Source organism: Gossypium hirsutum, chromosome D11 (assembly GCF_007990345.1).
Source record: "Gossypium hirsutum isolate 1008001.06 chromosome D11, Gossypium_hirsutum_v2.1, whole genome shotgun sequence".
NCBI lineage: Eukaryota > Viridiplantae > Streptophyta > Magnoliopsida > Malvales > Malvaceae > Gossypium > Gossypium hirsutum.
Genome location: NC_053447.1, coordinates 2,620,926 through 2,645,347, shown reverse-complemented (window position 1 = coordinate 2,645,347; position 24,422 = coordinate 2,620,926). Strand labels below are relative to the sequence as shown.

Genomic DNA, 24,422 nt, shown 5'->3' with positions numbered 1-24,422 from the left:
TTCATATTTAATTACCCTAAAGATAGTGTTAATCATTTTTAATTTTGTTATTTTATTTTAAAATTTATTTTTTTGTTTTTATTTTTATAAAGGCAAAAATAGGAGTTTGTAAGAGACACCGGATTATATATTTATGAAAAGGGTTAATATACAATTTGGTACTTAAAATTAGTTTCAATGTTTAATTTGATATCTCTTTTGTCTTGATTTGGTATTTGAGTTTAGTTTCAGTATTCAATTTGGTACTCGATCATTTTTTTTGTCCTAATTAAGTATCTATCGTATTTTTACTAGAGAACATGTGTTAGGGTCACATGATGCTATTTGGTCTTGGTACCAAATTGAAAATTGAAGCCATTGGAAAAAAAAACCTCAAGTACCAAATTGAATATTGAATCCAAACTCGGGTACCAAATGTAACATTAACCCATTAAAGAAAAGCAAAATTTTGAAGAGAAAAGGCAAAGCTGTGATAAACTGCTACCGTCACAGCCACTCCCAAATTGCTTGGAAGAAAAAAAAAAAAAAAGAAAGAAGAAAAAAGGGTTGACAACATAGAGAAAGGCAAGAAGAGAGCCGCCTCTGTTTCTCTTTCTCTAAATAAAAATTTACGGAGGCTTCTCCTTTCTTTCTCTGCTTTCTGTAACAGACCCAGAAGCTTTAACTTTATTTTCAGGTATTTTTCTTCACATAAACTACGATCCTTTTCCTTGTTTTAAATTTTTTGCATTATGTTAATAACTTAATATCATTCCTTTACTGGGTTTCAGCTCTTTTGGTTTTATATTGCACCATTTAAAAACAGACCTTTATGTTTTTTTTATTATTAATGGATAATTTCTTTTTTTCCTTCTTTACTTCATGATTAAGTATATAGGCTTTGTTGGTTCGTTCTAAAAGGAAATTGGAACTTGTTTTATTTTGGGTTTAAATTGTTAACAGCATTAAGAGGTTAGTCAAAGGAAAAGAAGCGTTTTTAAGGGGGATTTGGGGTTGCCCGTGTCCTTTTGTTGTTCTTATTGATCTGTTGTGTAAAACAAAGCACTTGGTGTTAATTGAAGTTATTTGCAATATATTTGATTGGTTTTCTTTTGCGGGTGACTGATTTTGTTGTCATTTAGAGTAGGCTAAAGTGAATGGAGAATTGCTTGCTAAAAGAGGTGAAAGGGCTGCCAAATTATGTAATTTTTTAGATCTAGTTCGAGAAATTTTCTTATTTTCCTACTGCTTTCGGAGATCAATGATGTAGACCAAACTTATGTTTGATTTTTGGTGGATTTTGAACTGTTAGTAGGGAAAATAGTGGATGCAATGGATTATTTCTTTTGACAGGTAAAAGGAGGAATCATTCTTTTTGACTAATTATGTTTCTCTGTCACATTATAAGTGTTTGAATGTCACCTCTGGGATCGGTACCATTCTTCTACGGTTGCAGAGTGTAGATAAGGTATCCGGAATGTTTGTATTACTGGTAAAAATGTTGTAGGCACATGGAGTTCTCCCATTTGGAATTGATAAAGAGGAGTTAGAGCTGAAAAATCTTTTAGAAACATACAATTTATAGATTATAAAAAACAGGCTCCTTGTTTATTCCGTGCAGCAGAGTGAAGTCATTGGTTTAAGGTGATTCTTGTTCATATGCTCTATACGATGTCTAGACGCAATAACTTCTCATTCTGTGATGTGTAACCTGTTCTATTGTTTTTCCAGCTGTTATGAAGATATCGAAGGGCAATGCGGGTTTTAAAATTGTTCATATGATATTCATCTGTCTCAAAATATAATTAGCTGACATTTAGTGGCATGTAACGCTATTTGTTTTGTAGCAAATATGCAGATTATCCTCTTTGCCTTTGGCTTGTTTTAGTGCCTTGTCTTTGTATTATCAATGTTTTTCTTAATGATTGATACACAGGGGTTAAACTTTTCTTCCTTTGAAAAATTTTCTGGTCTGTGTGTGCAGATCATGTTACGAGCAAAGCATATCGGTAATCTCTCCAATGGTGCAAGGACATTTCTATTTAGTGGCTCACGAGGTACTGCTGCAGATGGGAATTCATGCACGTGCCCTGAAGACGAGTCCTGTGTTTCAAGAAGGCAGAACATAAGAAATGAAGCTTTGTCAAAATCCTCATCCAGGGGAGCTCTGAAGTTGGCGATTGTATCCCAAGCTGTTGATTCTCATGAAGCTGAGAGAGCACCACAGCTTGTCTCCAATCCTATTCCGTTGCGTAGATCTAACATTGTAAATTCTGCCGGCAGCGCTAATACTATTCAACATGATGAACATGCATCAGCTACTATTTCTGACCAATTTGTTAAAGTTGGCATTGAAGCTGTATCGTTCTTGTCCGACCTGATGAATTATAAGCTTCCTTTGTCTGATGGGGGTACGATATTAGGCTCACCTGGACGTTGTGTGGTCGAATCGACAAGGTCACTTCCAAATATAAAATCCCCAGCTTTCAGGTCTGTCAAACGAGAGAACATTGCCAAAGTCAATCCGAAACCATCATCTGAAATAGCAGCTGGGGATAAGTCAACAGTTAGCTACAATGGTACGAAAGATAGAGGTAATAATAAATCCAATTTTGTTAGAGGTTACAAGCGAGTTTCAAATGCGGAATTTGTGGATTCATCAGAAACTCATAGTAGTTCTGCAAACACTTATGATAGGAGGAAGCCTATACCACAGAGAGTGAAAGCTCAGTCTCATCATTTTATGTCGAACTTGAATTCCAATGTAATACCTTCTCATGCAAAGGTTTCGGATCCTGGCATAGATGGTTTTAGGAAATCCTTTGGAGACATGAAAACGGCAACCACCGGAGTTTGTATGACCAGACCTTTAGGAGGCATGGGGCATGTTGTGGAAAGTGTATCCCAGATATTGCGACAGCTGAAGTGGGGCTCTGCTGCCGAGCAAGCTCTTAAAAATCTCAACTTTTCAATGGATGCATATCAAGCGAACCAAGTGCTAAAGCAAATACAAGATCCTGCAGTTGCTCTTGGCTTTTTCTATTGGTTAAAAAAGCAGGCTGGATTCAAGCATGATGGTCATACATACACTACCATGGTGGGTATCCTTGGTCGTGCAAGGCAGTTCGGGTCAATAAATAGATTGCTTGATCAGATGGTGAAGGATGAATGTCAGCCAAATGTTGTGACATACAATCGTCTTATTCATAGTTATGGACGTGCAAATTACTTGAATGAAGCTATGAACGTGTTCAATCAAATGCAGGAAATAGGTTGTGAACCTGATCGTGTCACGTATTGTACTCTTATTGATATCCACGCCAAAGCCGGGTTTCTTGATGTTGCCATGGACTTGTACCAAAGAATGCAAGCAGTTGGCCTTTCGCCTGATACCTTCACTTATAGTGTGATAATCAACTGTCTCGGAAAAGCTGGGCACTTACCCGCTGCCGACAGGCTGTTTTGTGAAATGGTCGATCATGGTTGTGTTCCTAATCTAGTTACTTACAACATCATGATTGCTTTACAAGCAAAGGCAAGGAACTATGACAGCGCATTAAAACTTTACCGTGATATGCAGAATGCTGGATTTGAACCTGACAAGGTCACGTACAGCATAGTAATGGAGGTGCTTGGACACTCTGGATATTTGGATGAAGCAGAAGCAATTTTCGGTGAGATGAAAAGGAAAAACTGGGTGCCAGATGAACCTGTTTACGGCCTGCTGGTTGACTTATGGGGTAAGGCCGGTAATATTGAGAAGGCTTGGCGATGGTATCAGGCCATGCTGCAAGCTGGGTTGCGCCCCAATGTTCCTACTTACAATTCTTTGCTCAGCGCTTTCCTTCGAGTACACAGGTTGCCTGATGCTTATAACTTGCTACAAAGCATGCTGGATTTGGGTTTAAATCCTTCTCTGCAAACTTATACCTTGCTCCTGAGTTATTGTACAGAAGCCAGGTCACCATATGATATGGGGATTTGTTCCCAGCTCATGGCTGTCACAGGTCATCCCGCACATATGTTTCTGCTGTCTATGCCTTCAGCAGGACCTGGTGGCCGAAATGTGCGGGACCATGTGGATAAGTTCTTGGATATGATGCACAGTGAGGATAGAGAGAGCAAGAGGGGGCTGGTGGATGCTGTTGTGGATTTTCTTCACAAATCGGGGCTTAAGGAGGAAGCTGGGTCTGTTTGGGAGGTAGCTGCAGAGAAAAATGTGTACCCAGAAGCTGTTAGAGAGAAAAGCTCATGTTATTGGCTAATCAACCTACATGTGATGTCGGATGGTACTGCTGTAACAGCATTGTCTAGGACACTTGCCTGGTTTCGCCAGCAAATGCTAGTTTCTGGTATCAGTCCCAGCAGGATTGATATAGTGACTGGATGGGGCAGGCGGAGCAGGGTTACCGGATCATCACTTGTGAGACAAGCTGTTCAGGATCTTCTCAGTATTTTTAGCTTTCCATTTTTCACCGAGAATGGCAATTCCGGGTGTTTCATAGGGTGTGGAGAGCCTCTTAACAGATGGTTACTTCAATCATACGTGGAGCGGATGCATTTACTTTAGCTTGCCGTCCTCGTAGCACAACAGAATTTTGTTGGAGGATGTAGTAGAGGAAGAGGTTTTGTATATTTATTTAAATTATTCGCAGCCTTTCAAAGTTTTAGAAGTTAAATAAGGAGCTGATGGCAGCTTCTTCATCATGTTACAGTTAAGATTAGCTTTTGATTGAAAATTCGAACCCCGATATTGGATCCAAGTGCTATGCAATGGCGACCGGTCTATTGAGCAGCAGGATATATATAGATATATATATAGTGTTAATGGCAAAAACTTTTGGCTTAGAAGTTTATGTAAATGATCCAACTTGAACAGGGAATTTGCAGACAGATTTGTCATTTTTCTATTTTTTTAAATTTCAGTATGTGATGATTTTAACCCTTCCATTTTCTCTGGTTTAGAAATTTGCTGACTGTAAGCTATCGATGCAGCTGAAATACGAGTACCGTTGATCACCGGTGGGGGCAATCTGAGAACTGACGTGAGTTAAAATTGCTTAATTTGACAATGGCGCGGTTCCCTAGTCATTTGCCATCAACTTCATCCTGTGATTTTGTTGATAAAGTAAATCTATAAAATTAATTGATAAAAATCTTTGAATCAGATTGAGTTAGCCAATAGGAGTAGGAGTCGACCGGGATAACGGTCCAAAAACTTCATTAACACCCGAAAATTCATAAAAACGATTTTTACTTGAAAAATTCATGTAATTATGAATTGGAATAAACACAACGCAATTAACATTGGAAAAGATAGGGTTCAGTCCATTTTAATGGCAATTATTATTTTAACCAGATAGAATAAATAAAAATCGAATTATTTAATCTACAAGCTTTGAACTTGAAATCTTTATGTTAGTAGCATGAAGCTACAATCAACCAAGCTAATAAACTCAGTTGTTTCGCTTGTAAAAAAATATATATATATATGTAGGTTTTCTTCATTGGTTAGATGGTAATATATTAATTTTTGGATTAAAAAAAGATAATATTTTAGTTTTAACTCCTCTAAAATATTAATGATTTAAATTTAAATTTGATTAAAACAAAAAAAAATGCACATCCCTAGTATTGCTACTTTGTTTGAAGGATGTTGGCCGGGATTAAAAGAAAGTTAAAATGCAGCATTTATTTGAGATTGTCGAAAGTCCTGATTCAGAAATGTTTATATTTTTCTCATCTACATTCTACAAACATCAAAATGCCCCTCTAAATTTGGTATTCTGTGATGTAATTGGAAAAATAAATCAAACAAACTTCGGTTCTGCTAAACTGAAACCACTGATGCAGCCCTAGCTATCTCTCGAGAGCAGAGTTTTGATATGTCGAAAACTTGGGTTTTAAGTGATAACCGGTTGCTTCTGCATGAATGCAATTCCCTTCTCGATGCTGGCCTTTAATTTTGGCTTAAGAGCTTCCAAAGCCTTCTCTTTGTACTTGGATAAGCGTATGAGTTCAGATGGAATCAAAGCTTCAACCCATAATGGAAATCAGTCTGATGGACTGCATGAAAGAGCACTCCTAGATGTCCCAATCTCCATCCAAAGCGTGAAGGGATGATTCTACAAAATTTGGGGCTGCACAGGTGATAGAAGCAAAGGTAACTTGGTAGACTACGAACTCTAGAAGAAAAGACAAATCTTTATTGAATAACTTCTCTAATAGAGGTCGTCCACATGGAGAGGAGCAATCTCATGATACAAGCTGGAAAAACAAGTGCAAAAGATGAAAACATGGCTGGACCTAATTGCCTATTTATAGCTTTAAGGATCAATTATTTGCAGCACAACAGAATCTGAAGAAAAGCAAATAAAGTAGGTGTGTATGGGTGGTAACGTATCAATAGGCCGTGGACAAGGTGGCAGACCCTGTACCTGCCTTTGCCTCCACAACCTCTGTCCCGCCAAAGATAAAAAACTAAATATAAATTATTTGGCCTACAAGTTTCAAACCTACTGCCTTCGTGTTAGTAGCATGAATCTACAACCAATTGAGCTAGTAAACTCAGTTATATTATTGGTAGAAACACTAATATATGAAGGTTTCTCTATTGGTTAGATGAGAATATTTTAACTTTCGAATTTAGAAAAAAAAAACAACAATATTTTAATTCTAGCTCCTCTAAACTATTCATCTTTTAATTTTAATTTTTTTAACATCTTAAATGAAAAATATTGTATTTTTAAAGATTAACGTATTGTGTTATTCACTTCCTTTTCCTCCCACATGTCTTGCATTTAAAAAATGGTATTCGGTATTGAATATTATATCAATAATTAATTCGTCAAAATAAATTTAGATTAAATTCTATGATATTTAAATATGGGACTTTAAAATTATGAAGAAAAAAAAGCTTAAATACCAATGTAAAAAAAGTGATATAGATTAAAGGTAAAATCATGCTTCAAACCAAATATTTATTACAATGAAGAAAATCATCAAAGATGTTAAACCAAGTAAGCAAGCTGATTTTTTGACAAACATTTATTAGAATGGAGAAAGGTATTGAACTAGTTGACCCGAAAATTAGTATAGACTGGTTGAATCGAGTTTAATGTATAAGGACTAATTCAATTGTCTTTTAAGAGATAAAATATAATCTAACACTTAATACAAAATCTTTCATAGTATTCTTACCTTTTATTTTGTACTTTAGCTTTAACAACAGGTTTTTTAATAAATTATATCATACTTGTATTTAGGTTTCTTTCATCTTCCCTATTGGTGAGAATTTGAGATGGAATAAATTGAGGTATATTCTTTTTATTTGGCATGTTGAGTCATTTGGATTACACAGTGAGTCTTGTGCTTTTACAATAACAACCTCTTTTAAAGTTATTTTTAATAAAAATAAACGTATAAGTTCAATGTATATATGTATTATTTTTTAATATAATAAATATTTTTACTCGTAATCCTCAAATGGTAGAAAAACACACTTAAATGCACTTAAACTTATATATTCTTTGTTATTGTAATAGTAATGACGCCAACTGTGCTAAGTAAGGTCATTTGAATAGTTAGTCGAATAACTAATTTGGAGAGAGGTTGGTTGACTTAAGAATCGGTATGGACTGGTTGAACGAATTGGAATTTAAATATTTTTTCTAAATTTTTAATGATTTATTTAATTAAACTGGATGGACCAACCATCGAGACTGACAAATAGGTGGTCTGATTGGTTTGATCATTAGTCCGATTCTAAAAATCTTAGTGCTAAGATGATTCAGCATAATTTTATTTTTATAAAATAACTAAAAATAAATAATTATATGAATGATAAAAATAAATGTAAAAATATTATCACACATGCTAACGACGAGGTGCGTAGCTAGGTGTTGGTAGAGGCCCGCCCCCTTAAAATAAAAAATTTTCATTTAGGCCCTTTAAATTTTTAAAAATTTTAAATTAGTAAATATAAAATTACACTTTACTTCCCTTAAAAATGATAAAAATTAGATTTAATCATTTAAAATTTACAAAGATATAGTCTATTTAAATGGTGAAATTACATTTTAACTATCATAAAAAATACAATTTAATTTCAACTCCCTCTAAAAAAAAATTCCTGGCTATACGTCTCTCAACAACCTCTTAATCTAGCGGCAAGAACATTAATGACTAGTTTGGCAATGCTTTTGAAAAGTGTTGCGGAGAAGTACTTTTGAGAAGTGCTTTTGAAAAATTTGAGTGTTTAGTATTGCTGTTAAAAAGTGCTTTTGAGAAATAAAATGTCCATTTTAGATATGATATTATAAAGTAACAGATGTGTATTTAAATAATGTTCAAATTAGTTAATATTATGATATTTTAGTAAAAATATAAAAAATAATTTATTATAACTTATTGTTAATATTTTAATATATAATATTAATTTTAAATATTTCTAAGTAATTAATATTAATTATTTATTAAATTTAATTAGAATATATAAACTATATTTAAATATTTAAATATAATAATTAGATATTGACACAATTGTATTATTTAAAAAATATTTTTTATTTTTAATTAATGCTTTTAACACATTCGTATTATTTTATTTCAAATGTATTTGAAAGAAGAAATAGTAAGGTTAAAAAAGTAAAATACCAGCCAAAAACACTTTTGGGCTGAAAAAAGTTAAAAATTTCTGCTTTTTCATCTGCGAAAAAGCACTTAAAATAAGTTAAAAAAATTTCTACACTAATATTTGTTCTTTATTGCTTTTTAGGGAAAAATATTTTTTAATGAAAAAACTCATCTGAGAAGCATTATAGAACATGGCCTAAGTTATTAGAACATGGCCTAAGTTATGAGGCATGAGAGGTAGGGTTTGATCTCAAGTAATTCCACCCTCCACCCCCAATTATAAAAATAAAAAATAAAAAAAAATTACCATTCCAGCATTAATACTATTTTAATGAATTTTGATTATATTATATTATTTTATATTGATTTTATGATTCAATATTCAAAATTTATAATTATCTATTTTAAAAATACAAATCTTACAATTAATTTTAATGGCACCATTACAATATCAATATCAGCACTGGTTTTAATTTTATGTTGTGTTAAATTTGTAACATAACAAAAACATTTATACTATATATGCGTGTCTCCTGTTGATCTTTTTAGACTTTTAAAATAAATTTATATATTTATAAATATGGATAATGAGACATTGAGATAATTTACCAATAAAAGCCGTTTTTTTTTAAATTTATTGAAATGGGCCGATTTTTTGATTATTTACCGGAATGGACCATTTTCCATGAAATCGCGTCCACGTCAGCGCGATGTCAGGGTACGTGTCAAGACATCGCATCCACGTCAACACGATTTGCTTATGTGGACACAAATCGTGCCTACGAGGAAGCGATTTGCTGACGTGGATGAACAATTTATATTTTTAAGTTTGGAAAACTTTGAAATGCTATAACTTTTCGCTCGGTTGTCCGATTGAGACGATTTTTTTTATTGCGAATAAATTTTCGAGATCTACGCGCTGACAAACCGCCGAAGGCGGTTTGCCGTAGTTTTCATCGAAAAATATCATTTTTTGCCCCTAAATTTTGATTTTTTCGGTTTAAAATTGAATTTTGAAACATTCAAATCATTATTTTCTTTATTTATTTGAAGTAAACACCAGATCTTTTTTTACAGAATTGTCTTATATCATCCTGTTATGGGTATAAGTCAGCTCATTCCACTTTTGAGAAGTTCCCTAAAATTTTCTATTTTATTCAATTTAGTCCCTAAAACCTAAATAGTCATATTTTCAAATCTAAGCTTCGTTTTTCAATTCAAATTCAATTTCATCCTTCCATAACATTCAAATATTCTTAAATACAAAAATTTCATGCTAATTTTGAAATAATAACACTTTAGTCCCTATACTCGTAACTAACAAATTATACTTTACAAATTAGTCCCTATTCATCTCTAAGCAGTTTTTCAGCGCGTAGATCTCAAAAAGTTATTTGAAATAAAAAAAATCGTCTCAATCGGACAACCGAGCCAAAAGTTATGGCCTTTCAAAGTTTTTCAAGCTAAAAAACATAAACTGTTCATGCCACGTCAGCAAATCGCGTCCTCTAGGGCACGATTTCCGTCCACGTCATAAAGTCGGGCTGACGTGGACGCGATTTCCTGTCGCGTACCCTGACATCGCGCTGACGTGGACGCGATTTCGCGGAAAATAGACCATTCCGGTAAATAATTAAATAGTTGGGTCATTTCAGTAAATTTAAAAAAAAAGAACTTTTATTGGTAAATTGCCCGAGACATTGCAAGTAAACATCAAGATCTCATATATATTTATACTTAAGATGCCATTTGTTCCATTAAGAAACACAACTTATGCCTACTTGGTCTAAGTAATCAACCCCCCTTCCATTCACTACTTTTATTATATTTGAAATAGATTAATTTTATAATAACTTAAAATTAAATGTTTATATACATTTATTTACTGAAAATTAAATGATAATAACTAAAATTTTAGTTAAAAAGCAATTTATTGGATTATTTATTTAATTTAAATGGATAAATAAAATGATTTTGTATTTAGTCAATTGTCTCCAATTTCGATCCCCTAAGGAGTTTGGAAGAATTGGTCCCTAGTATAGTTTGGGCCACTAGAGGATGAATATTTGGAATCATTCCCCCATGAAACTATATATATATTTTTAAAAAATTGATTTAAAATTTTATATATTTAATGTTATTGTAAAAAAAACTTAATGCGAAAAAGTTAAAATATCTTAAACGTGATGTTAATATTATGATATATAAAATATTAATTTTAAATATTTTTAGCTTGTTAATAAAAATTGAGTATAAAGTCTAATGTGAATGTATAAATTCTATTTCATACATTAAAATTACATTTAAATATAACTCTCATAAAATAATAAAAAATCATAAATAATAAAATAATTGACTTGAACAACGAACATCACTTGCTACCTTGATTTAGATTTTATTATATATAAAAATATATCTCATGCAAAACTTGTGAGAATTTGCATGAAGTAATAAATTTTGTTATTATTCATTATATAAAAATTAAAATTAATTAATCCCGGTCAAGACTTTTATATTAGAGGTTAGATTACATCTGGTTTTCTTTACTTAAAAAAATTAAATAAATTAATTCATATATATTAAATTAAAAACAAATTAATTATTATTATTAAAAATTAGTTGTTATATAATTAACAAGATATAGATTGGATTGGATTTGAAATTTAGAATTTTGGACATCATTTCGTTCTTACATGTATAAATTATGCATGAACGAATTAATTTATTAAATAATTAAAAAAGATAATATCTTTTTATCATAAAAAGCTAATATTTTCTTTTACAAAGTTTAAATTGCTTACACCTACCCTTCGTTGGTTGGTGTGAAAAGCTTCACCTTTCCTGAAAATTTTATATTCTATTATTCTTCACATCTCCCTTCTAAATAACGTATAACATTTCTCATTTTTATAATTAAAAAGTAAATTAATATTAAAAAATAATTTTAATTTGAAAATTATATTGTTTTTAACATAGTTATTATATAAAAATAATGAAATATAATATTTACTATTTTAAACACGAAAAAAGCCAAAATAAATCTAATAAATTTATTGGTTCATGTATATGTTAAATATATATATATATATAAAAAAAGGAAAGTGGGCTTAGCATTAAGTAATAAAATCAATCGTTATTAATTATATATAAATTAAAATTGGTTAATCCCCATTTTAGCTTTCTCGCGAATCAAAGTCTCACCCTCTTCCTTCCATGGAATAGGTGCCTTTGTCTGTCACACTCTTAGAGAAGAAGAAGACGAAGACGACGACTACGAAGCTATTTTAACGCTTCGGTTTCATCGCCGATCATTTTCCGTCACCGTCCTTTCTGAATCTACCACTTTATCCCTCGCATTTCCAGTAAGTTCATCTTTCTTTCTTTCTTTCTGAAATCTTTTCTCTGGAAATATATTGATAAAGCACAAGGAGAAAAGAGGAAAAGGAAAAAGAAAAAAGAAAAAAGAAAAAGAAAGATTTATGCATGTTGATTCGATTGAGATAATAATCGATGGGGCACAAGAAGAAGAACGTTGCTCCGCGCTCAAAACAGTTGCCGGCGCTGGTGAATGTCGTTAATGATTCAGGTGAAGCTGAGTTGAGTAGGAATAATGCGAAGGTCGGGGTATCGGCTGGTGTTCCGGATGAATCGAATGGTTCGTCTTCGTCGTCTGTGGTTAAGGCTGACTGTGAGCGAGCCCTAACGGCACTCCGACGTGGCAACCATACGAAAGCGCTTCGGTTGATGAAAGAATCGTGCACTCGTCACGAGAACTCGGCTCAGGCCGCTCTAGTTCACCGCGTTCAAGGCACGGTGTGCTTGAAAGTGGCGTCCATCATGGATGACCCTAACGCTAAAAATCGGCATTTGAAAAGCGCGATAGATTCAGCCAGAAAAGCTGTAGAGTTATCACCCAACTCCATCGAATTTGCTCATTTTTATGCTAATTTACTGTATGACACGGCCAACGATGCAAAAGAGTATGAAGAAGTGGTTCAAGAATGCGAACGCGCGTTGGCCATTGAGAATCCGGTGGATCCCGCTAAAGAAAGCTTACAAGAAGAAAGTCAACAGCAAACATTAACTGCGGAAGCGAGGATTTTGCAAGTGCAAAGTGAGCTTAGGTCGCTGATACAGAAATCACATATCGCTTCAATTTCTACTTGGATGAAGAATTTGGGGAGTGGAGAAGAGAAATTCAGGTTTATTCCGGTCCGGAGAGTGACTGATGATCCAATGGAGGTTAGGCTAGTGCCATCGAGAAGGCCTAATGAGATCAAGAAAGCTACAAAGACACCAGAAGAAAGAAGGAAAGAAATTGAGGTTAGAGTTGCTGCTGCTAGGTTGTTGCAGCAGCAGAAATCTGAAGCAGCTTCTTCTTCACCGCAGTTGCAAAGCAAGGGCGAGAAGAATGAACTGGATTTAACTTCAGGAAGCGGGCAAAGAGGAGCAGATAGGAGGAGGAGGAAGAATGGTTCTACAGCTGAAAGGAAAGATTGGGTTCGATCATATTGGAATTCAATGAGCATTGACTTGAAGAGAGATCTGCTTAGAATTAGGGTTAGTGACATCAAAGCGTATTTTGGTTTGGTGAAAGATGGATTGGCAAGTGATGTCTTATCAGAGGCTTTAGAATTTGCGGAGGCTTATAAGACTTGGAACTTTTGGGTTTGTTGTAGGTGTAGTGAAAAATTTGCGGATTCAGAGTCTCATATGCAGCATGTTGTTCAGGAGCATATGGGGAACCTCATACCAAAAATGCAGAACGTGTTGCCACAGAGTATTGATAGTGAGTGGATAGAGATGCTCCTTAACTGTTCTTGGAATCCTTTGGATATTTCTGCTGCAATTAAAATGATTGGGGACCGTAATGAGCAGTGTAATGATTGCTTTGATGATGCATGGGATTCATCTCCTGCAAAGGAAAACGTTGGGGTTAGTTACAGTTGTGGTAGTGTAGAGGGTAATGTTTGTGAGAAAGTTTCTAGCATTGAGTGCAAAGGATGCGATGGAAACAAGGGTTCTGTAACATATCCCCTTGTTGATAGTTGGCCAACAGTGGCTGATGCTGAGCGTGCAAAGTTGCTTGAAAGAATTCATGCCACATTTGAACTGCTTATTAGACATAAGTACCTTGCTGCTAGCCATCTTAACAAGGTGATACAGTTCACAATGGATGAGTTGCAGAGTCTGGTTTCTGGTTCTCAGCTTCTAAATCATGGTGTAGATCAAACTCCCATGTGTATCTGTTTTCTGGGATCTACACAGCTTAGAAAAGTTCTCAAATTCCTGCAGGACTTATCTCATTCTTGTGGTCTGGCTAGATACTCTGAGAAGACTACTCCTGTGGATGATGTGAATGGTGCTACTAAGATTCTTGAGGTTAAGGAGAAGATTGTTCTTAATGCAGATGCTTCGTGTCTCCTATTGGATGAACATTTATTGCCTGATGCAGCAATAGAAGATTCTGCCCTGGCAAAGTCCAGAGGTAGCAATGGAAATGAGTTTGTACAGGATGCTGATGCTCTGCTGTCCTGGATCTTTTCAGGCTCCTCAAGTCAGTATCAATTGGCATCATGGGTACACATGAAAGCAGAGAAAACACAGCAAGGACTAGAAATTCTCCAGATGCTGGAGAAGGAGTTTTATCACCTACAGAGTCTCTGTGAGAGAAAATGTGACCATATGAGCTACGAGGAAGCATTGCAAGCTTTAGAGGATCTCTGTCTTGAAGAAGGTAAGAAGAGGGAGACTGCCACTGAATCTGTTCATCGAAGCTACGAATCTGTCCTTAGAAAGCACAGAGAAGAACTTGTTGAGACTGAGAGTGATGATATGTTCCTTAGCAGTAGATTTGAGTTAGATGCTATTACAAATGTTTTGCAAGAAGCAGAAGCACTGAATATCAATCAATTTGGCTATGAGAATACTTATGCCGGTGTGACTTCTCAGTTGTGTGACTTGGAATCTGGGGAAGATGATGACTGGAGAGCTAAGGATTATCTGCATCAAGCGGACACCTACATAGAAGTTGCCATTCAGAGACAGAAGGAGCAATTATCTCTAGAGGTCTGTCATTTGCTTTAGGTGCAACTTTCAATATAAAGAATTGATTCTTAACCTGCCATTCTTAATTGTTTCATTTTGTCAAGCAGCTAAGCAAAATCGATGCACGAATTATGCGAAACGTTACTGGGATGCAGCAGTTGGAACTCAAACTTGAGTCTGTATCTGCACATGATTATCAGTCAATAATGCTGCCTTTAGTGAAATCATACTTGAGGGTTTGTATTAAGCTAATTGGTTTTACGTGTCCTATTTCTTATAGACTATGCCATGTCGTGATATGCTCTTTATCTATTTATTTATCATTTTTAAATTCAGGCACACTTGGAGGACATGGCTGAGAAAAATGCTACTGAGAAATCTGATGCTGCGAGAGAAGCATTTTTAGCAGAGCTTGCACGTGACGCTAAGAAGGTTGCTCGAGGAGGAAGTGGTAATTCCAGACATTCTCAGGAGAAAGTCAAGGATAAGAAAAAGAACAAGGAGTTCAGAAAATCCAAGGATTCAAAGGTATTGCTACTTTTTATTTTTTAATATTCAGCTGCTAGTAACTTAAATTGCATGTTCCATGGTGCAGGTCTAATGTTTTCTTACTGTTTCAGGGTTATGGTGGAAATGAGCTGCATATGCTAAATGATGAGACTGCTGAGCAAGTGTATATTTCCTGCTGTTCTCCATTTGCATATTCTCATTATCTATTCTGATCATTCTTCTCTTTGCAAGTGGTGATAGTACCTTTTGGTATAGTTTAATATTAATGTGCATTTTCATGTGTGTTTCTTGCAGTTCCGGGGTAGCTGATGGTGACCATCTAGATTCTAAAGTTGTTTCTGTGAATAATGATGACTTAAAACAGCAAGAAGAGGAATTTAGACGAAAAATAGAGCTCGAAGAAGAGGAAAGGATGCTTGAGGAGACTTTGGAGTATCAAAGATGGATTGAGAATGGGGCTAAACCGAAGCACCTTGCTGAGCAAAATACAATTACTATTCAAACACATGCAGAGAAAGCGGTTGATGGATTGCATGATGCATGTTTGGATGATGGTAATCTAGATATTCAGGTGAGCATTATGTTGGTGACTCTTTCCTTTATACATGATGAGATGGAAAGTTGGTAAGATATCATGCCAAGACGTGATTCATGCTGTTACCTTTATAGGAACCATGATGAGATAATCAGAAAACTTTATAAACTTTCTTTTCAGCAACATTCGGCACTGAGGAGCGAGGTCACAAACAAATTGGATAGCATACCAATGAGCGCTGCCAATGGTTCAGCTGTGCCAGTGACTTCTATTACATCCGGCACTAAGGGTGCTGTCCCAGATGATGGTTTTTTTCCTAGTAATCAATGGACAGGAAGAAAGGGTCGACGACACAAGGGTAACAACAAATTTCTTGATGGGAAGTATCAAGTCTTGTCATCTGAAAATCAAAACATTCAAGGTAGAATCTCTCATGGCAACGTGGAAGAACAAGTTGGATATGTTGATGGTGGCCCCATTGGCAGTGGTAAAGCTTATTTTGATGCTACATTAAATCTATGGTTTGATGAGCTGGAGCTTTTTAATTTACTGGACATCAAGTCTAGACATGTGTGGCTCATTCACCCACACTCTTATCCTTATAATATTGGCCTATCTTCTCTTTCTGTTTTGCTTATTCAAAATATTCTTTTGACTACCTTGTATTATACTATTAGGTAGGGTACAAAATTAAGTATGAGGTTGTATAGATATAACGCTTGCCACGTTTTCTTTTGGAAAGTTACATTTTCCTGCTTAATTTTGTTAGCTGCAAAAATTATTATATGTTAACCCGTTCCACATGCATTCTCTTATTATCTATCTATACTATGTAGAGGGGAAATGACTATCTAAGCTTTAGAATACAAGGAATAAAGTGTATGAAGTTGTATGAGGAAATATAATCATTATTATATGCTATCCCATTCCACATTCTGCTCTGATCACTGTGCCATAATGGTTATAGACCATCTGTCATTGTGAATTTGTGTTACTATTTTTTTATTATTGTTAGTTTTTATGTGGTAAGCTGCTTTTCTGATTTATTTGTCCATTTGGGAACTAAGTCGATGTGGGTGTTTCTGTAAAACCAGTTGCTCCTGTATCTGGGGAAGGTGGTACAAAGACTTTAAGACAACTGCAAGCTGAGGAAGATGACGAAGAAAGGTTCCAAGCAAACCTTAAGAAGGCCGTTCGCCAAAGTCTTGGTAGTGTCCTTACCGCATTTACTTTTTCATGCTTCTTATTGTTTCCCTACACTTGCAAATTTGTACTTGAGATTAGGTATCTTGAAACAAGTCATCCATATAACTGTTTCAGTGTATGTTCTGTAAATTCTCACCCATTTTCTCATTAGCATCTCATGAACAGACTTTAAAATGATTTCGCCTATGAATTTTTTATTGGTAAAAGAAAAATCTTCGTTCTTCTTTAAGGAATATTTTGCAGTCAATAATGCTTTTCTTCAGTTTTTGTTGAGACAAACTCAGGCGAAACACTTTTTCCTGGGTATTTGTTGCAAAGGTTAAGTGTTGGCGTCCTCAATCTGATCGGCTAGTGTGCAAAATTTTTTTGACAATAAGCTGCCTAGTTATGCATTTGTATTTAACTTTGTAGTTTTGGCTAAACTCTATTGAGTGTACCTGTATTTGGCAGTCTATTGTGTAGGTGCATGAATAATCTGACATGCATGCATTTGTATTTAACTTGGTAGTTGTAGCTCAACTCTAGCAAGTGTGCCGGTATTTAGCAGTCAGTTGCTGAGATAAGTTCCACTTTTATAAATTGGACTGATACTTTTTGTTGTAACAGAGGTATTCCTTACTGTAGTATAGTTCTGTTGTGTAGTGTTGTTCTTTATGATTGATTGCAGCTTGGCTGCAAAGCTGCACATACTGTTAAACATGGTCTTGGCGTTAAGTTTCTAATTTTCATTTTTCTTGAGTAGATGGTCTGCTTCAGCAGCTTTCTAACTTTGTGATTGTCATTTTTCAGACACATACCAAGCACAACAGAGATTTCCCTTGGCTTCAAGTTTGAAAGCAGTAGAAAGGGTACCTTCGGAAGTAAAAATCCATGGTGACTCACCAAATGAGGTCTCCGGTGAAGGTTTGAAAGAAACTGAAGTGTTTGGTACGGGTCTGCTGAATGAGGTTGGCGAATATAATTGCTTTCTGAATGTTATTATACAGGTTAGTTTTTCTTATACTGTGATTCCTGGTCTCTTTCAGCCCACCGTCCTTCAACTTGGCCCTCTATGTAATCTTCCCTTTCTAATCATTTGCTGCCTTTGGTATTAACTTCAGTCATTGTGGCACTTGAGACGGTTTCGTGATGAATTCTTGCGGAGATCAGCATCAGATCATGTTCATGTGGGAGATCCATGTGTTATCTGCGCACTATATGAAATTTTCACTGCCCTGAGCATTGCATCTAGTGATGCATGGAGAGAACCAGTAGCCCCTACATCACTTAGAATAGCCCTTAGCAACTTGTATCCAGATAGTAACTTTTTCCAAGAGGTAAGTTCAGTGTTTATTCTACATCGCATTTCTAATTGTTAGATATCTCATAATTACGATTTTAGATGGATGTCTATGTTTGAAAGATTTGACAAAGATAGCAGCAATTTACAGGGTCAGATGAACGATGCTTCTGAAGTATTGGCCGTAATATTTGATTGCCTTCATCGGTCTTTTACTTCTGCTTCAAGTGTTTCTGATGCTGATTCTACAGACAGCAACTGCACGGGCTCTTGGGATTGTGCAAATAGTGCTTGTACAGTGCATTCTCTTTTTGGAATGGATATCTTTGAACGAATGAATTGCTACAGTTGTGGTGTGGAGTCCAGACACTTGAAATACACTACTTTCTTTCATAACATAAATGCCAGTGCACTGCGAACAATGAAGGTGTCTATCCTTTGTGCATGGAGAAAAAACTCTAGAACTCCTTTTGAACAATTTTCTTTTCTTGGTTATTCCTGACACTTTTTTTTTACCTTTCAGGTTATGAGTGAAGAAAGCTCCTTTGATGAGCTTTTAAATCTTGTGGAGAGGAACCATCAATTAGCTTGTGATCCAGAGGCTGGTGGCTGTGGGAAGCTCAACTATGTCCATCACATTCTCTCAAATCCACCACATGTTTTCACAACAGGTTGTGCTTGAAGTTATTAAATGAATTTATACTTGGTTACTCAGTGGTTTATACTTCTAAAATCATTATCATTTTTGGTCTTGCAGTTCTCGGTTGGCAGAATACATGTGAAAGTGCTGATGACATAGCAGCAACACTGGCTGCCTTAACTAATGAAATAGATATTAGTGTGCTTTATCGGGGTATTGATCCCAAAAATAAGCATAACTTGGTCTCTGTGGTACGTATGCGCAGTCTATTTTCGTCTTTGCATGTGTTTGTGTTTTAGTTTGGAGTACAAATTTTAAAATGCAGAAATAGGGGTGATTATTGGACATTATGTTTAAGGTTTGATTTTAAACTCAGGTTTGCTATTATGGGCAACATTATCATTGTTTTGCCTATAGTCATGATCATGAAAGATGGGTTATGTATGATGACCAAACTGTCAAGGTAAGTTTGTGTTCTATTATGGATGTATGGCATGTCATGTCATCCAGTGTATTCTCTAATCTCTGGTACTACAAAACTGATTTTTGATGTTCAGGTAATTGGTAGCTGGGCTGATGTTCTTACAATGTGTGAACGGGGGCGCTTGCAACCACAGGTTCTTTTCTTCGAAGCTGTAAACTAAAGAATTTTTTGTTGAATCTTGTCATAATATTTGATACACAAAGATAGCATTGAGCTTAACATGGGTTTTGGCATCGGTTCGCTATCAACTGAAGTGTTGTTCATAGTCACATTGCAGTTTATACTGTAAAAATATGCAAAAATTGGTTCCAGAGGAAAGCCAGAGATGTTTTGTTATGGTAAATCCAGAGTTGTGATGTATAAAAGAAAGGGAAGAATTTTGGGACTCCTTTGAGTTTTTGTAGGAGAAAGTGAAGTCGTTTTTAAGGGAAGATATGATGTACCAAAGAATTTTGGAACTTCCTGATAAAGTGGCTCCGGTCGAGGGGGAAAAAGACCCCTGAAATATTATATGAATGGGTAGCCATGAATGGCATTATTGAATGAGAATGTAATGCAGCAAGGATTGTTGACAGGAGGATATAGCAATTATATAAGTGGGGAAGATATTAGATATGGAAACCGTTGTAGATGGTTTTTTTTTTTTGGTTCAAAAGATTATTTCCCCCAATATATTTTGAAGAGAAGGTTAAGTATGGGTCAACATCAGGACCCTACGGTGTTCAACTCATGATATTTCAGCTTATAGTAAAATTTTGTTGTCACCCTGATGCTGTTGCTATTTTGAAATATACATACATCTGTGTTAAGAAATTGCACCCATTCACTGCCTCTTCATTTTCCTACCAACCATTGCCGTATTTGTAACTATTTTTGAGAATTTAGTAGATGCTTTTCTTCAGTCATGGTTTTATGAACTAAGTAGGGTTCACTCTCGAGTTTTTGTATAATAATTACGAATAGAAATTTTTTATTGCATTATGGATTTCAAAGTTATTTGTCAATGATAAATATTATTTATGAATGTTAATGAATAATTAATTATAAATATAAACTATTATTCATTATGTAAGATTAAAATAATTTGAAATGTTTTCACCATAATAATAATTTGAATTGAGGATATTTGCCATTTTTTTGGATTCATGATTCTAAGCAGGAGACTATTAAAAAAATATGTTTTGATACTTATGTAACTATAAAATTTTGATTTTTTTTTAAATTTTAAGATAATTGATGCTATTTTGGATTTAACAAGATTTTTTTTTTGTTTTTCATTTGAAATACACAGTTTAGTTTTAAAAAGCTACAATTATACTAGAAGTTACAATCATAATCTTTGAAATATGCGATTATTTGAAAATTAAGTGAATGGATTAAATCATTAAATATAAGATACAATCAAACTTTTTTAAATTTTAAATTAGAATATTGAATAAATATATATTAATAAATTTTAACTTTAATTTCAAATATAAAATATAATTAAAAGTAAGCTTATGTTATGCTTCATTAAAGGAAAATGCAAGAATCATTCGCATATATCTTACTGTGTTATATATAATTATTTATTAAAGGTTCAACGTTAAAATCTTGCACTAGCTGCTTGCCAAGTTACCCACCGTCGACACTTGTGACACACAAGTACCCAACCCTAAACCTAAGGCAGCCCCTTAAAATTAGAATTCTCCTAAATTCCCCAATATATGTCCCCTAAGCTAACGGTCACACACTTGGAAACCCAACCCAACTTCCCATTTCCAATTACGCCTTTTCTCTTTTTTACTCGGTCTTTTTTTTACATCCACCAAATCCGCTGATATCAGACCTTTTCACCCCAAATTTCGAAACCCCTATTTTCAGTTTCAACTCCCCCCCTTCCCCTATTTTCTTTGCTCCTTCTTCTCCGTTTAGTGTTTCACCCCCACAGTTAACCCTGTTTAATGATACCATGCAAACATGACCCTCAAAAGTGGCACCACCAGCGCCTGCGCCGCCTGCAAATACCAAAGGCGAAAATGCATCCCCGAATGTCTCCTCGCCCCTTATTTCCCAGCCGACCAAACCAAAGTCTTCCAAAACGCCCACAAATTATTCGGCGTTAGCAACATCGTTAAAATCCTTAAAAGTTTAGATCCTTCTCAACATGCCGAAGCCATGCGTTCTATTAAATACCAAGCTAATGTTCGTGACAAGTTCCCCGTTTACGGCTGTTTGGGTGTCATCCGTCAGCTTTATTACCAAATTCAGTTACTCGAAGAGGAATTCCACTCCGTGCTTTCACAACTCGAAATGTATAGACAACATCACCACGAGGTGCCTTCGCAACTAGAGCTAGGCATGGCACCGCCTACGAACGGTCTACATTTTCTCACCGCCGTATCGGACATGCCGGTTTCGATGCAACATTCCTACTCTAACAGTAATAACATTGGTTATTGCTCTTCTTACGTAGATTCTAAGGACCAAAATAATAATAAAAGTAATAGTAATAGTAATAGTAATAATAATAATAATTCTTTGTGGATTCAACACCCTTTTCTTGCTACAAACAATAGCAGCAGCTCCAACAGCAATGAGAATAATCCATTAATGGCAATTCAATCTCAGCTGTTGGTTTCAAACACGCAGCCTTTAGTTATACAACACGAAGTTGTTCAAGATTACGATGAACTTCATCCTTTCTTCGATACTATCGATGACAGACAATTTTTTATTCATTCTAAAGAACCTTATGATTCCAGGTAATCATTATATATATATGATCATATGTGTGTGTGAATTAAATTGGGATTTACGGATTGATGGTGTGGGTTTGAATGGTGCAGTTGTGAAGATTCAGCAAAAGAAACAACACAAGCAATTGAACTTGTTCCCAATAATGAATTGAAGAATGCTGCTGCTTGCTTCAGTCTCACTAGTGTTCACTGATGAAAAATAGCAGCCAGAGAAAAAAGAAAAGAAAGCCCATGTGCTGCAACTTACATTCTTTTATTTCATTTCTTCATAGTTTAGATATTCTATACAGTGTATCCCACTGCTAGAATAAGAGTTGAACATTTCTGGGCTTTAGTGATTCCATGTTTTACCATTTTTTTTAAAATATTTTAATTAGTTTAAAATTGGTATAGATTATTATCATATACCCAGCCATGTCAAGATGATATGTGTAATTTTTTTAACTAGTTTAAAAATTCTTTTTTAGGGTGTAGTGACAAGGCCTACCTCACTTTTCTCATTAAAGTGAGAAAGTGATGCACTTATCTTCTTAATAAGCAATATGCTTATAGAAAACGAAGGATCACTCACGAACTATGGAGAAGATATTGTCGGTGGTAGTCACAAATATCGAACATAAATCTTATAACAAATTTGAAAATATGGAAAAATATATTTTTCAACTATTTTAAACACCAAATTTGTTACCCTAATCCAAATCCATATAAATGCATGATTTTTTAAATTTTAGTTCTTATGTTTTTATAATTATAAAAAAAATCAAATCTATTTTCATTGGAAGCTTTTTTTTTTACTTTTTTTACCAAACATGTTTTTAATTTAAAAAAATATAAAAATATTAAAAAAACACTAAATATATTAAAATAATTATTTCCCAACAAATTGAAAATTAATTAAAAGTCTTTATACTTAAATAATACTAAGATAAGTACAACTTAACAAACAAATGTCTCTAAAATAGTAGCAAAATTAACAATAAAATAAAAGTTATACAATATCTAAATAATAACAACAAAATAGTAAAATGACAACAAAACTGTAAGAAAATAACAGCAAAACAACAATTTTTTTTTTTTTGCAAATTCAAGCTAGGCTGAGCTTGGGCAAAAAAAAAATTTACTTGAGGCTTAACCCGTTTTCTAAACAGGCCTATTTTTTTTTTCCAAGCTCATTTTTCGAGTCTATATTTTTACCTAAATTTTCCTACTTTTTGGGCGAACCTTCTAACCAAGTGACTCGACCAAACAGATCTATTCTATAGGATTTTTCAATATATTTAAAATTATTAAGTTTTGATAGAAGGATAAGACATCTCATTATTCATAATAAAAGACATAACAACAATAAATTAACCGGTTGCTATTGTCACCTTTTAAAACATTAAAATATAAAACAATTTTTTAGATGTATATATTTGATATATCGATAATGTATGTTATTAATAAATTATATGATAACATATATAAGAATTATTTGAATTTATTTTTAAAAATTTATTTATGTTATATTATCATCTAATTTGACTAATTAAGAAACAAAAGACCATTAATATAATTTTTGGTAAGCAATTATATCATTTTTTTTGAACAATTTAATTTTTCTGATCATATCTGTTCATTTTGACAGAATACCTAAAATTACTATTAATCATTCCTCAACTCATAAATATGAGAATAACGCGTTTCAACATATTGAAATCCACATCCTCTTACGTTAGTAATAATATCTATGTCAATTGAGCCAATAATTATATCACATATTAAATAATAAGTAATATAATAGTGTTGGAGATGGATAAGGATTAGCAACCATATCATGAACCCGGTGACACGAAGCTGACAAGTGACATCCAATTTGGCAATTTGAAGCATTTTATTAAATTTTCTTTGATTGTTTAATGTTTAGATCATGCTTATAATTATTCCAATATCATTTGAATATTTTTATATATGTTATATATTTATATTAAAAACTATCCAATATTTGTAATTTACAATATATTTTATTATATTGTGTTACAAAATATTTTATTTATACGAAATCACATAGCTCAAAGTTCGTTTGTTTTTTTGGGTCAAACGTAGCTCAAAGTTGAAAATTCATTAATAATGACTATTGAAAACTATATTTATTTTGGACTTATTTTCTTAATGGTCAAGACGTTGAGTCAGCGTCGCAGCTCAAAGGATATATATATCTCAAGTCCCTGTACTTTTTTTATTTTTTCTTTTTAAAATTTAAAATTAGAGTTCAATTATTAATGTTGTTAAATTTATTAGTATAGTATTTTGAAATAATAATAAAAATACTCTCTTGATAGTCATGTAACAAAAGGTAATGTTATAAACCCAAATTTAATTGAATAATT

General features: G+C 34.0%; 3 protein-coding genes across 5 annotated transcripts; all 3 read left to right on the top strand.

Annotated features, from left to right (window-relative positions):
- Positions 1-479: 479 nt before the first annotated feature.
- On the top strand, positions 480-4,923 carry LOC107912154 (pentatricopeptide repeat-containing protein At1g74750). 2 transcript variants are annotated; one of them, XM_016840225.2, is made up of 2 exons: positions 480-676; positions 1,964-4,923. In XM_016840225.2, exon 2 carries the CDS (start codon positions 1,967-1,969, stop codon positions 4,547-4,549), a length of 2,583 nt encoding a protein of 860 aa, XP_016695714.2. In that variant the 5' UTR covers positions 480-676; positions 1,964-1,966; the 3' UTR covers positions 4,550-4,923. The 2 variants fall into 2 exon arrangements, with proteins under 2 accessions (XP_016695714.2, XP_040961420.1); XM_041105486.1 differs by having other exon boundaries at positions 501-1,623.
- Positions 4,924-11,776: 6,853 nt separating this feature from the next.
- LOC107912155 (uncharacterized) lies at positions 11,777-20,124 on the top strand. 2 transcript variants are annotated; one of them, XM_041105485.1, is made up of 14 exons: positions 11,777-14,682; positions 14,769-14,897; positions 14,998-15,189; positions 15,282-15,334; positions 15,466-15,742; positions 15,887-16,127; positions 16,801-16,914; positions 17,702-17,898; positions 18,013-18,228; positions 18,343-18,618; positions 18,715-18,862; positions 18,949-19,082; positions 19,208-19,294; positions 19,389-20,124. In XM_041105485.1, exons 1-14 carry the CDS (start codon positions 12,124-12,126, stop codon positions 19,473-19,475), a joined length of 4,710 nt encoding a protein of 1,569 aa, XP_040961419.1. In that variant the 5' UTR covers positions 11,777-12,123; the 3' UTR covers positions 19,476-20,124. The 2 variants fall into 2 exon arrangements, with proteins under 2 accessions (XP_040961419.1, XP_016695715.2); XM_016840226.2 differs by having other exon boundaries at positions 15,887-16,193.
- A 945-nt stretch (positions 20,125-21,069) lies between these two features.
- On the top strand, positions 21,070-22,384 carry LOC107911376 (LOB domain-containing protein 27). The gene is made up of 2 exons (XM_016839217.2): positions 21,070-22,059; positions 22,144-22,384. Exons 1-2 carry the CDS (start codon positions 21,275-21,277, stop codon positions 22,244-22,246), a joined length of 888 nt encoding a protein of 295 aa, XP_016694706.1. The 5' UTR covers positions 21,070-21,274; the 3' UTR covers positions 22,247-22,384.
- Positions 22,385-24,422: the final 2,038 nt, after the last annotated feature.

Coding starts and splice junctions, on each gene's coding strand:
- LOC107912154 (XM_016840225.2), top strand. CDS start 1,967: ATGTTACGAGCAAAGCATATCGGTAATCTCTCCAATGGTGCAAGGACA.
- LOC107912155 (XM_016840226.2), top strand. CDS start 12,124: ATGGGGCACAAGAAGAAGAACGTTGCTCCGCGCTCAAAACAGTTGCCG. Junction 15,743..15,886: donor ATGGTAATCTAGATATTCAG/GTGAGCATTATG, acceptor CTTTCTTTTCAG/CAACATTCGGCACTGAGGAG. Junction 19,295..19,388: donor ATGATGACCAAACTGTCAAG/GTAAGTTTGTGT, acceptor TTTGATGTTCAG/GTAATTGGTAGCTGGGCTGA.
- LOC107911376 (XM_016839217.2), top strand. CDS start 21,275: ATGACCCTCAAAAGTGGCACCACCAGCGCCTGCGCCGCCTGCAAATAC. Junction 22,060..22,143: donor AAAGAACCTTATGATTCCAG/GTAATCATTATA, acceptor TGAATGGTGCAG/TTGTGAAGATTCAGCAAAAG.